At 37.0% G+C, this 12,131-nt stretch overlaps 1 protein-coding gene across 1 annotated transcript in view; it reads right to left on the bottom strand.

The window, feature by feature from the left end:
* Positions 1 to 12,131, bottom strand: part of Gclc (glutamate--cysteine ligase) — a 103,668-nt gene that overhangs the window by 51,110 nt on the left and 40,427 nt on the right. The window contains exons 4-5 of the mRNA XM_090384367.1: positions 9,167 to 9,232; positions 5,419 to 5,532 (exon numbers count right to left, since the gene is read on the bottom strand). Of these exons, the coding sequence (XP_090240493.1) occupies positions 5,419 to 5,532; positions 9,167 to 9,232 (180 nt within the window). The remainder of the gene's footprint in view (positions 1 to 5,418; positions 5,533 to 9,166; positions 9,233 to 12,131) is intronic.

Genomic DNA, 12,131 nt, shown 5'->3' with positions numbered 1-12,131 from the left:
GAGACACTTCAGACTTCAAATTTAAAAAAAAAAAAAAAAACAATCAGAAATCATAAAATTCAAGTAATAACTAGAATAGATATAAACAGATATTTTGTAAGTCGTAAATAAGTGACAAGAACCGGCATTATAAGTCATCATTGGGAGATTAGTGTATCTATTATCTTGCAGGAAAAAAAAAAAAAAAAAAAAAGACCAAATGTTTAGTTTGATTTAGTGTGTAGAGTTGATTGTTGTGTTCCATCGCACTGCAAAAGGACAAATTTTGTTTCGTTATTTATATCAGGGATGTCGGAATTTTTTTTTTTTTTTAGAAATCATGAAAATAATGGGAAAACGCAAGAGTTGTGCTTTCAAATTAAACAAAAACTTGAAATTATTCAAAAGTTTGAAAATGGAGCATCCGTTAAATCTCTAAAGAACCATCATAATGTTGGTGACCAAACCATACACGACATTGTAAAAAATAAAGGGAAGCCATTCAATTTAAAATCGACATTGTAAAAAATAAAGGGAAGCTATTTGATTTAAAATCACATTGTAAAAAATAAAGGGAAGCATCATATTGGACAAGTGAGTAGTAAGTTTTTAAATTTTTTTTCCCGTGGTTAACTGGGGTTAACTAAATCAGTAGATACTGAATCAGCGGATACAGGCACAACTGTACTTGGATTTCAGGAAGGCTTTTAATACTTTTTCACATAAAATACTGCTATATAAACTGGAGCAATGTGGCATTAAGGACAAGTTACTGCTATGGATAAAGGGATGGTTAAGTGGAAGAAGACAGTGGTTATCAATGGGCACTGATCTTCGTGGATATTATCAATGGAGTCCCCCAGAGTTCAGTGCTTGACCCATTGTTGTTTTCAATATTTATTAATGATATTGATGAAGATATATCAGGTTTAATATCAAAGTTTGCAGATGATACAAAGGTTGGCAGGGTGCTTAATGACAGTAATCAGGGTGAGTTACTGCAACAAGATCTAGGAAAATTGGGTGGATAGGCTGAGAAATAGCAGTTGAAGTTTAACATTGACAAACACAAGGTTTCTTTTTCTGCTACTGTGCAGTAGTGCAGAGAAGGGCAACCAGATTAATGAAAGGAACAAAAGGGTGCTCTTACCAAGAAAGGATTCAGTTTTTCAAATTACAGTCTGGAGACTAGGCACTTGCAGGGTGATCTCACTGAGATGATTAAGGCCATGAATGAATTGAGTAAGCTGAACATGAATGGCATTCCTTCTCTTGCTGAGACTACGCACAAGGGGGCATAAATTTAATATGAGGAAGGATGGTTGTAGGACAGATGTGCGGACATGGTTGCCTTCAATAAGCGGGTGGGTGACTGTTGGAACTTCCATCTGTTGTGGAAGTGGTTGATTTGAATAAATTCAAGGAAGAACTATAAAAATTCTTGGAGGTTATGGGGGGACGAAGTTTGTGCTTTTAATTTTTTATTTTTGGTTGATGCTGTATAAGCACTTTATTGCATCATTTGCCAGTACTACAACAACAGCAAAAAAATCCCAAAGAAAATTCCACAAGATTCTTACAATTCTTTCTTCTTTACAATGAAATGTTTTTCTAATTTTCCAGTTTTAAGATCAAAGTTATTAACAAGAAAAGTCACATGATTTATATAAAAGACTGGCTAGTGTTCCGTGTTCTGATAAAATTCATTTTTAACACATTCTATAAAAAGAAAAAGCATTTTTTTTTTTTTTTTTTTATGAAAATCCCAAACGAGAGGCATTAGAACCTATAGCACTTAGTACCATGCATGGGTTGGAGGTTAAGACGACAAAAGAAGATATTTGTTGACATTAGATTTGAACTTCTGTAGACTGTAATTTTCGGGAAATACATACGAAGGAAGGTTTTTCCAGAAAATGGCAGTTGAATGAATAAATGAGAAAGATGAAAAGTTGGTTCTGTGAGTTTGAAGTTGGACAGTAAATGGATGTTGACTGGTGGCAGCATGTGTTCAGACTGTTTTGAAAGAGAGAGCAGGAATTATAGAAGCCAATTCAGAAAAACAGTGCCTGTGGAAGTATCTGTAGAAAAGGCATGCAGCAGAAACAGAACGTCTATGAGACGGAAAGTGAAGAGACTGCTAGAGATGAATCATTAATTAACCTAACTGCCCACTTCTGAATGGAATCTAGAAGCCTGAGAGAGATTTTGGGGGCACTGCCCCAGATGTGGAAACAACATTCCATGGTACTGCGGATTTGAGATTTGTGCAGAGTGAACAGCTGTTTGGAAGAAAAGTAACACCAAGAGCGAAAGAGAAAACCAAGATTTTTAGATGCAGAGGAAGCAATATTTGTAATGTGCTTATGCCAAGCAAGATCAGGGTAATCTCAAAAAGAGATATCTTGCCTAGAAATTGGAGTGTCACCAAAGATAAGCATAGGAGTAGAAGAATCCTTTTTGCAAGATATAAGACAGGACTGAGTTTTAGAAGGATTGAAATCAACTAAGTTGTCTTTGCCACACTGGAGAATTACCTGGAGATCGGCATTTAAGGAATTGGAGAAGTTGAAGCTGATTGAGCAGGGCAAGGTTTCTCAAACTGGAAAGTGGAATGCAATGTGCTATCATCAGCAAAACTATGGATAGGATTTCCAGTCAATGGAAGAAGGTCATTAATATACAAGAGGGAAAGGGGTGGGGGAAAGACTGAATGTTGAGGGAAACCAACATTAGTGGAGAAGTTAGAAGATAGAGAGCCATCTCTATCTTCTCACGCTCAGTGAACATTTATTGGTCAGAGAGAAAACTGGATAACCAATCACAAAAAAAAACAGTTGGCAAATCATAAGATGGAAGGTTTACAGATTGTTTAAGAGTTGGCTGTTAATTGATTTCTCCATTACTTTAGAAAGAGTAGAAGTAATTTCAATGGAACGATAACTGGATGGGAGGGATTTGTCACCCTTTTTTGGAACTGGCTAGATATGAGCAAATTTCCAAGCAGAAGGAAAAACACCTTTGGAATAAGAAAGTGAAAAAAAGGTGGCAAAGAACAGGAGTAAGTTCAGGAGCACAGGTTTTGAGAACAAGTGGAGAAATACCATCAGGACCTGGAGCTTTCTTAGCATCAAAATTGGTCAAAATCCTTCTGACATCTTTTTGACGGAAGATCACAGGACGCATTGAATGGAGCATGCTGGGAATGGTGGGAGGTGTTTTACGAAGATCCTTAATACATGAGTTGGAAGAAAAATGGGATGCTAGTGGGTCAACTTTATCTTTGGCTGAAGTGAAAATAGAACCATCTGATTTTGACGGTGGTGAAAGCAGAGATGGGCAAAAGTTGCGGCCAATAGCTTTGGCAAGAGACCAGAATGCTTGGCTACCATTAGGGCAAGAAGTAAGTTTTCTACTCTTAGTTTATCCAAAATCTAGTTTGGACTGACTAATAACTGCTTTACAATTGTTGCGAGCTTTGGGGTAGGCAGAAAATGAAACTAAAGAATCAAAAACAAGCCAATTACGATATGCAGCATTCTTTTCTCGAACAGCTTTAGAACATTTATTGGAAAGCCAAGATTTAGATAAACTACGAGATTTTAAAGTGGAGTGTGTAATTAAGGATTCCATACCTACAAGAATCAATTCACTGACACGATCTGAGCAAACGTTGACATCAGAAGTTTTGAAACAGTAATCCGACCAAGGAAAAGAAGAAAAGAAATTCTGCAAATCATCCCATTTTGTATTCTTGTAATGCCAAACAACACGAAGTTGGGAAAAGCAACAAGATAAAGGCTCCATTGCCGTGTACTTAGAAGGGTTGTTTGGTAAGAAAAAATCAAGGGTGTTGGCTGTATGGTTAGGATCGCCTGGTATTCTGGTAGGTAAATGAGCAATCTGTGCAAGGTCATTAGTAATTTTTTTTTTTTTTTTTTATGAAAACCCCAAACAAGAAAGGTATCAAAACCTATAGTACTTAGTACCATGCATGGGTTGAAGGAGAAGTATGGGAGGAGGGGGATGCCGGAAACTTTGCTCTAGAGACTAAACATGGGTTTCACCACTTCAAGCCTCCAATAAGCAAAGTGGTGGTATTTCACCAGTTGATGAAAGTCATCTACCACCTACATACTGCAAAAGCCTCAGCATCATTGACCAGCCAGGTCTGTGTGACTAGAAAACAGAAGTCAGCTGGAGTTGTGAACATTAAAATCACCAAGGAAAATTACCTCACTGTTAGGAAAGTTGGACTGGAGAAAGCAAAGTTGCAAAGAGAGGAAGTCAAAGAGTTCCAAGTGATTAGTGGAACCGGGAGAACGGTAGAGACAACAGATGAATTTGACAGAATGAGGTAGAGATTTTAAGCCAGAGAAGATCGAAAAGAGGAGATTCCAAATTACCAAGTCTGACAGGGAATATTGGAACAGACATATGCACAAGTACCACCTTTGAGGCAAAAGTAATCATACAGCAAATAATACAGCATGTTTGAAAAACAAAAATACTGTTATGCATCAGGATGGAATTAATATGGTCTGCAAAACTTAAAAAAAAAAAAAAAAACACTAATCTCAATACACAACAATTAGCACTCTTGGGTAATATATACATGTTTAGTACAGCAAATGGTTCTTTAACTATATACACCATCAGAAAGTGGCCACATATGTACACACAGATACTTTTTTTTATGATTATTCATCAGAAATTTAACTCTAATATTGCTTGCCTTTCATTTTGTGGAAAGATATCCATACAAAGATAACATTGTTAGTAATTTCTTTTTCTTTCTTGTAATGTCGTTTTTTACACATTATGTATGAAATAAATAATATGGTAGAAATCCAATAATTACTGGAGTCAGTCCCATGGATGGCAGATTATAAGCTGCCATTCACTGGACTGTGTCAGTGACCAATTTTAAAATATTCTGATTGATTGGGTATGCACCTAAAGCACTTAGGAATCTTCAGGTAACCCAAAATTTTTGGTGTCGGTATGCTAATTCTTTAATTTTATCTGGTTATTGTTTTATGACAACCCATAAATGTTTCTGTGAAATATGTCTCAGCTAAATTTATACAGAAAAGAAGAGTATAGGAATAAAATACTAAGGAGACACAGAACTGACAATCATTTTAGAAATTTTATATCCATTTTATGAAACTTAAGACTTGTGTATGATTTAAAGCAACTATAAAAAGCAACAATACTGACAAAAGTATTACTGACATTATAAGTAAATAATAGATTAATACACTTCTTTAGAATTTCACTTGGCGATTAAAAGATAAATGGGATATCTCAATTTCAATTTATCCTTTTAACCTTTACCTACAGACATGTATATGAATAATAGAGAAAAAAAAATATGGAAAATGTTTGGTCTTAATAAATTTGTTAATTTAATAAGAGCAAACATCCATTCTGTACCTGAATCGAGGATGAGCATTAAATACTGCTTCATCAGGGAAGAAAAGAGATCGTAAGGCACCTTCCTTGGGATTAGGCTTGTATGGTGGACTGGTAAAAGTGTTGCAACCTAGTCTTAGTAAATATTACACAGAATTAATTTTTAGAATGAAGAATGGCTCTAATATTAAAGATAATTTAAATAAATAGCTACAATCTAAATTGTTATTACAAAGTTTATATATATATATTTCATAAAATGAGAAAACAAGAGTTCAAAACAGGTAAACTTAAATTTTGATGTATAAAATAGATTATTTTATTCAGTTTGATTGCTGAATAGATAGCTGAATCCAACTTAAAAAGGTCTTAAAAGTTCCATTCATCACTGATCACTGTCCAGAATCAATCCTTTTTCAAAAGGGTGAAAAGAAGCAAATCCACTCAGCCATGGAGACATGCTTTATTTACAAGTGCATTGCACTTGCATATTAAAGAGCAGGAATAACTTAGCAAATGGGCAGATAAACAAATATCACTGGCCTTATTTGTCCTTATGGCAGATATCCCCCTATCAACCAACCTTTATTATTATATAATATTTTCATCATTACTTTTGACATAACATATATAAATATATACTGTAATAATGTTAAATTAATGAAATTTTAAGCAAGAGTCAGGACCAAACCTGTGTTTCCATAGGTAGAAACACAGGTTAGCCTGTGGCCACTCATAGCTCCCAACTCAAATTCTCTATGGTTTGGTTTGGTTTGGTTTGGTTTTTTATGGCGCATTGGCAGCTGTGGCCATAATGCGCCAAGACTAACCCAACTCAAATTCTCTATGGTCTGACAGTAGTATGAGGTACAGGATATCTCAAGTATCAGCTCCTGTCAGTCAGTATTTTATGTCTATGTGATTTTTAATTCCTGAGTAATCAGACAAATTTTCCTTGTATGACATCCAACTGTTGCAAAGAATTTGCAACTGTTGTTCCCTTCTGAAATTCAGTTAGCTCTTTCCCTATGTTCATCATTCAATGTACAAACTGAAATTAATTCCAAGCTAACCAAAAAATAGTTGAAAATAATATTTGCCTATTTTTCAGAGTCACAAGAATATTCCAATTATTGATTTTCAGAAATCAGAGGAGCAGAACATCCCATGATTTTTAGTAGGACAGAATACATAAATACACAGAAAAGTACTGAGACAAAAACTAAACACAAAAGTAATGAGACAAAAAAAAAGTTCAGAAAAAGAATTTATTACAAAAGTCATTCAAACAAAATAGTGTCCATATTTGTTTGCTCACTGAAAGCATTCTTGAAATTTTTTCCCTTTCATCTTCATTTTTAACTTCAGAAAAACCTTTGAACAATTAACACAGGAATGCACAGGTGCCCTTATTATGCAACAAAAACCAGCTTTTATTTTCAAGATGGCCTGGTATGACAAATTCTTTGCAACAATCATATTCAGAAGTAATGGAATAATTGTTAAAAATAATTCGACTTTCAAGAAAATAAGAACTGGTTCTGTTGCACAACAATGCATCTCATGTTCTGCATTAATTTTTTGAAGATATTTTTTGCAAAAAAAGGGATTATTGAGGTCAAATCCCCACTCTATTTTCCAAATTTGGCTCTGGCTGACTTCTTTTCTTTCCTAAGTTAAAATGAAAGGAAAATGACTTCATGCCAACGAAAACATCCAAAAGAAGGTGATTAACCATAAAAAAAAGAAAGAAAAAAAGTGCAACTATTATGAACCCACTGCAGGATGGAAGCCTCCTCAACAATTCATGATGAGGGAAATAGACCATAATCTGCCATGCTGGTCCAGTGTGGGTTGGCAGATTGATCGTATTTAGCAGTCAGGGGCTTGAACCCCAGTCTACTCAAAGAGCGTGTGCTACCGCAATCCTGCTCCTGACCACTTGGCTACAGAGGCCTATGATTAACCACATCAGAATGATAACTTGGGAGGAATTTTAAGGTGCTTTCAACAGTTAAAAAAGGTGTATCAAATACCTATTTCTTAAAAGACTGGATTCTAAAGAATGTGGCCTTCTACAGATATACACCGAAAGGAGAGAATTCATGGGATACCCGGTTTCTGGGCAACCCAACACCGTCATCCCTCTCACTAGTGGACGAACTCACTGCCTGGCAGGTATATAGGTACATTGCATCACTGCATTAACATAGAAAAAAGTAATTTGATGTCAGTATGGCTAAATGTAGTGAGTTAACAGACTTTGAAAGAGGAATGATAGTGGGTGCCCTACGCACGCATCACTATTGCAGAGGTGGTAAAGAAATTGCACTATCCCCATTTGACAGTATCAAGAATCAATTGGGAATACTCCATTTCTGGAATAACATCTTGTGGACAGTGCTATGGGTGGATAAAGATGGTGGACGAACGTGGCCATCGACATCTGTCTCACATTGTTTCAGCCAACCGGAGAGTAACAGTGGCACAAATCACAGCTGACTTCAAAGAGAGACGTGCCAGAAACATCTCCACCAAGACCATCGGGCGATCATTGACTGCAATAGGCTATAGGAGCCACTGACCCACCAGAGCCCCATTGCTAACACCATGCCCAGGACTCTATGCCTCAACTGGGTGAAAGAACACCGTCACCGGACTTTGCATGAGCCCCGTTTACAGTCATTTCGAGTGGACAGGAGGGTATGTATCTGGCGGAAACTGCATGAAGCTATGCACCCATCATGTCAACAAGGAACTGGTCAGGCAGGTGGACGGTTGGTAATGGTCTGGGGTGTATTCAACTGCCACAGCTTGGGACCTCTGGTATGTCTAGAACAGTGGTTCTCAAGAGTTTTTTCTGGTGGCCACAAGATTTAGCTGGCGGCCGCACAATTCCTTTTTTATTAGGACATCTATTTTACTGATAAGAATGATAGTTAGATGGAATTTATATGCATATAACATAGGAATAATAATGAAATTCCTAAAGATATTGTAAAAACTGTAACTAATAATAAGAAGTTATGTAATTTAAGATTATATCCTGAAGTCAGCTGAGAAATGTATATATTTTTGAGTTTTGTAGAGCAATATTGTAAAATTATTCTACATAAAAAAAAAAAAAAAAATTTTTTTTTTAATGTTGAAATTTAATAAATAATTTTGATATTTATGAAAATTGTCTGTTGGCCGCACAGAAATGTCATTGTGGCCGCACTTGAGAACCGCTGGTCTCTAAACAGTCCAGGTTACATGTCTATCCTTGCAGGCCATCTTCATCCCTTCATGGTCATTGTTCAACCACAGGACAATGCACCTCCCCACAGAGCCGTGATGTCTAGAATATGGTTCAAAGAGCATTCTGCAGATTTTATCACCATGGAATGGCCTCACCATTTACCAGACATGAACCCTGTGAAGCATCTTTGGGATGCTGTGGAAAGGTCCATTCAAGCTTTGGATCCTCCAACCCAGGAATGTGACAGAATTATGGACAGCGGTGCAGCAAGCATGGATGGAAATACCTGTGGAATGCTTTAGTGAACTAGTGGACTCAATGCCTCACTGTGTGACTGCCCTTATCTGGGTGAAAGGTGGACTCACCCATTACTATGTAGGCCCAAATACATGCAGTCATATTAAACAGAAATGTAAAAAAAAAAACAAAAAACAAATTTTGAATCTCCTATTCCTAAGCAATTTACCACATCGGTAGATGTTAAATTATTCTTAGAATCAAATTCACTAATTAATTAAGAGTCCCTACCGAGGAAAGCTAGTCAGGCACAGCAAGCTTTCTCCTGGTTCCAAAAGTTCTTGCACTTCTTCTCTCCTGCAGAGATATGAAAAGAACAGTGAGTACATATTACATATGCTATTTTTTTAAAAACTGTATCACTAATTAGCAAGTGTATTTTATTCACTTCTGCTCGACGGCAAAAAAAAAAAATTTTTTTTTTAAATACTTAAATGAATTATAATTAAATTATATAATAGCATTCATGATAAAATATAATCGCAGCACCCAAAATCAAGTAACCACAGGACTGGAGACTGCCAGTTTTATATTTTTCTGGTTTCTGGACTATAAATTATATGGGCTGTGTTAGGGTAGCTAAGAACAGGAACAGGTGCATGTATACTTGCATGTACCAATGTTAGGAGTTTGGTAAATAAATTTGATGAATTTGAGGTGTTGGTCAAAACCTCAAAGGCAGATATTGTTGGAATATCAGAGATGTGGTGTCACACAAATATAAGGAATACAGAAATGGAATTTGGGGAGTACAATGTGTACGGGAAGGATAGACAGGACAGGAAAGGAGGAGATATTATATTATTAGTTAAGAAACACAAAATCCAAGGAAGTATAGCCAGTTGACACGGGTGAACAGAGCAGTGTCAAGTCAGTTTTGTGTGACCTAAGCACTGGGAAAGCAAAATTGAGAGTAGGATTGTGTTATGGGCCTAATGACTCTGACGAGTCATTAGTCAACACAACTGTACAGAGAAATAGAGTGGGGCAGTAAATCAGATTGTCTTATAATGGGGGATTTTAATTTCCCAGAAATTGACTGAAATTTGTGGGTTGGTCACTCACACACTAACAAGGCTTTTGTGAATGATTATTTTCTACAGCAGCATGTTCGGGAGGCAACTAGAGGGAATAATACTCTTGATCTGATTATCAGTAGTGATTCTTCATACATTAAGAATCTGCAGATAAAGGAACTACTAGGTGGCATTGATCATAGTGTGCTGAAGTGGGATTTACTCAAAGAGGTAATGACTATCAAGGGTAAAGGGAAGGGTTTTTGCTTTTGTAAAGGTGACTACAGTGGTTTGAGACAGTATTTAAATTCTATACAATGGGACCAACTGATGATGTTACCAATAGCAAATTCTAAATGGGAAGCATTCAAAGAATTAATCTTGGAAGTTGCTAGGCTTTTCATACCAACTAAGAAATACTGTTCAAGGTTTAGGCCTAAATGGATGTGAGATGAACTAATGAGACATGTGGCAGAGAACAAAAATGCATGGGACACATAAATTAACAGGTGACACGGAAGCCTATGATAGATATAAGCTGGTCTGTAGCCAAGTCACAAAGGAGGTTAGGCAGGTAAAGGCAGATTACAAGAAATCCTTGGCTAAGGATACAAAGAAAAACAGCAATAAGTTCTTTACTTATGTAAACTCTAGAAGGAAGGGGATGAATCAGATTGGTCCACTTGATACCAATGGTTCAACTGTTAATGATCCTGCTCAGGTAGCTAAGAAACTAAATGATTACTTTGAATCTACATTCACACATGAGGAGTTATTCAGGGAGGGGAATACTAGAGGTATATTAAACTCTGGCAGTGAGCTAGATGATTTTGTAATAACTGAGAGCAAAGTGGAGGAGAAATTGTTGAAGATAAACAAAAGAAAGGCACCTGGATTGGATAGGATCTATCCAGTTATATTGCAGGAGGCAGCAAAGGAAGTAAGCAAACCCTTAGCTATAATTATGACAGCTTCTTTGGACTCAGGGGAGGGTACCCATGGACTAAAGATGTGCAAATGTGACCCCCAATTCACAAAGGAGGATCAAAGGGTGACAAGTAATTACACATCTGTTCGTTTAACTTCTGTTCCAGGGAAATTAATGGAGGCACTGGTTAAAGAAGCACTGCAGGATCATCTAGACAAGACTTTAGTTATAGCTTGGAGATAGCATGGGTTTGTTAAGGGGAAGTCTTGTCTGACCAATTTGATTGGATACTATGATGTGGTCACAAAGGAACTGGATGCAAACAATAATTTTGATATCATATATTTGGATCTTAGATAGGCTTTTGATACTGTTGCACATGGAAGACTGCTGCACAAATTGGAGCAGTGTGACATTGGAGGCAAACTGCTGCTATGGATAAAGGGATGGGTGAGTGGGAGAAGGCAGAGTGGTAATCAATGGACACTGCTTTTCGTGGACTAATGTTATTAGTGGTGTCCCCCAGGGTTCAGTGTTGGGTCCATTGTTGTTTTCTGTATTTATTAATGATACTGATGATGGTATATCAGGCTTAATATCTAAGTTTTCAGGCGATACGAAGGTCAGCAGGGTTGTTAATAACAGTATGCTACTGCAACAGGATCTATAAAAGTTGAGCAGATGGGCTGGGAAGTGGCAACTGGGAAGTGAGAAATGTAAAGTGCTGCATAAGGGAAGCAGTAACCCCAGAATAACATAACTGTGTGGTACTAAGCTGATGGTGGTAGAAAACAAAAAGGACCTGGGGATAATTATGCAGTCAGATATGAAGTTTTTTTGAGCGGTGCAGACGGTCTGCAAGGGCCTTGTGGTATCTTTTCAATGATATACAGGAATTTTTCTAGCAAGGGTAAGGAGGTGATTATCCTCTTGTATAAGGCAATGGTCAGGCCACACCTTGAGTACAGTATACAGGTCTGGAGGCCTCATTTTAAGAAGGATGTAGAGCTGCTAGAACAAGTACAGAGAAGGGCAACAAGATTAGGGAACAGAACATAGGGTTGCTCTCATGAAGAAAGGCTTAAGTTTTTCAAATTACAGTGTCTGGAGACTAGGCACCTGCGATGTTATCTGATTGAGGTGTATAAGGCCTTGAATGGTTTGAGCATGCTCAATGCTGATGGGATCTTTCCGCTTGCTCAGAATAATCGCCTGAGAGGGCATAAATTCAAATTGAGGAAAGACAGTTGTA

The sequence above is a fragment of the Mastigoproctus giganteus genome, chromosome 11 (assembly GCF_048544385.1).
Source record: "Mastigoproctus giganteus isolate SK-2022 chromosome 11, ASM4854438v1, whole genome shotgun sequence".
In the NCBI taxonomy this organism is placed as follows: Eukaryota; Metazoa; Arthropoda; class Arachnida; order Uropygi; family Thelyphonidae; genus Mastigoproctus; species Mastigoproctus giganteus.
Note: the sequence above shows the minus strand (reverse complement) of the source record. Positions and strands in the feature narration are given on the sequence as shown.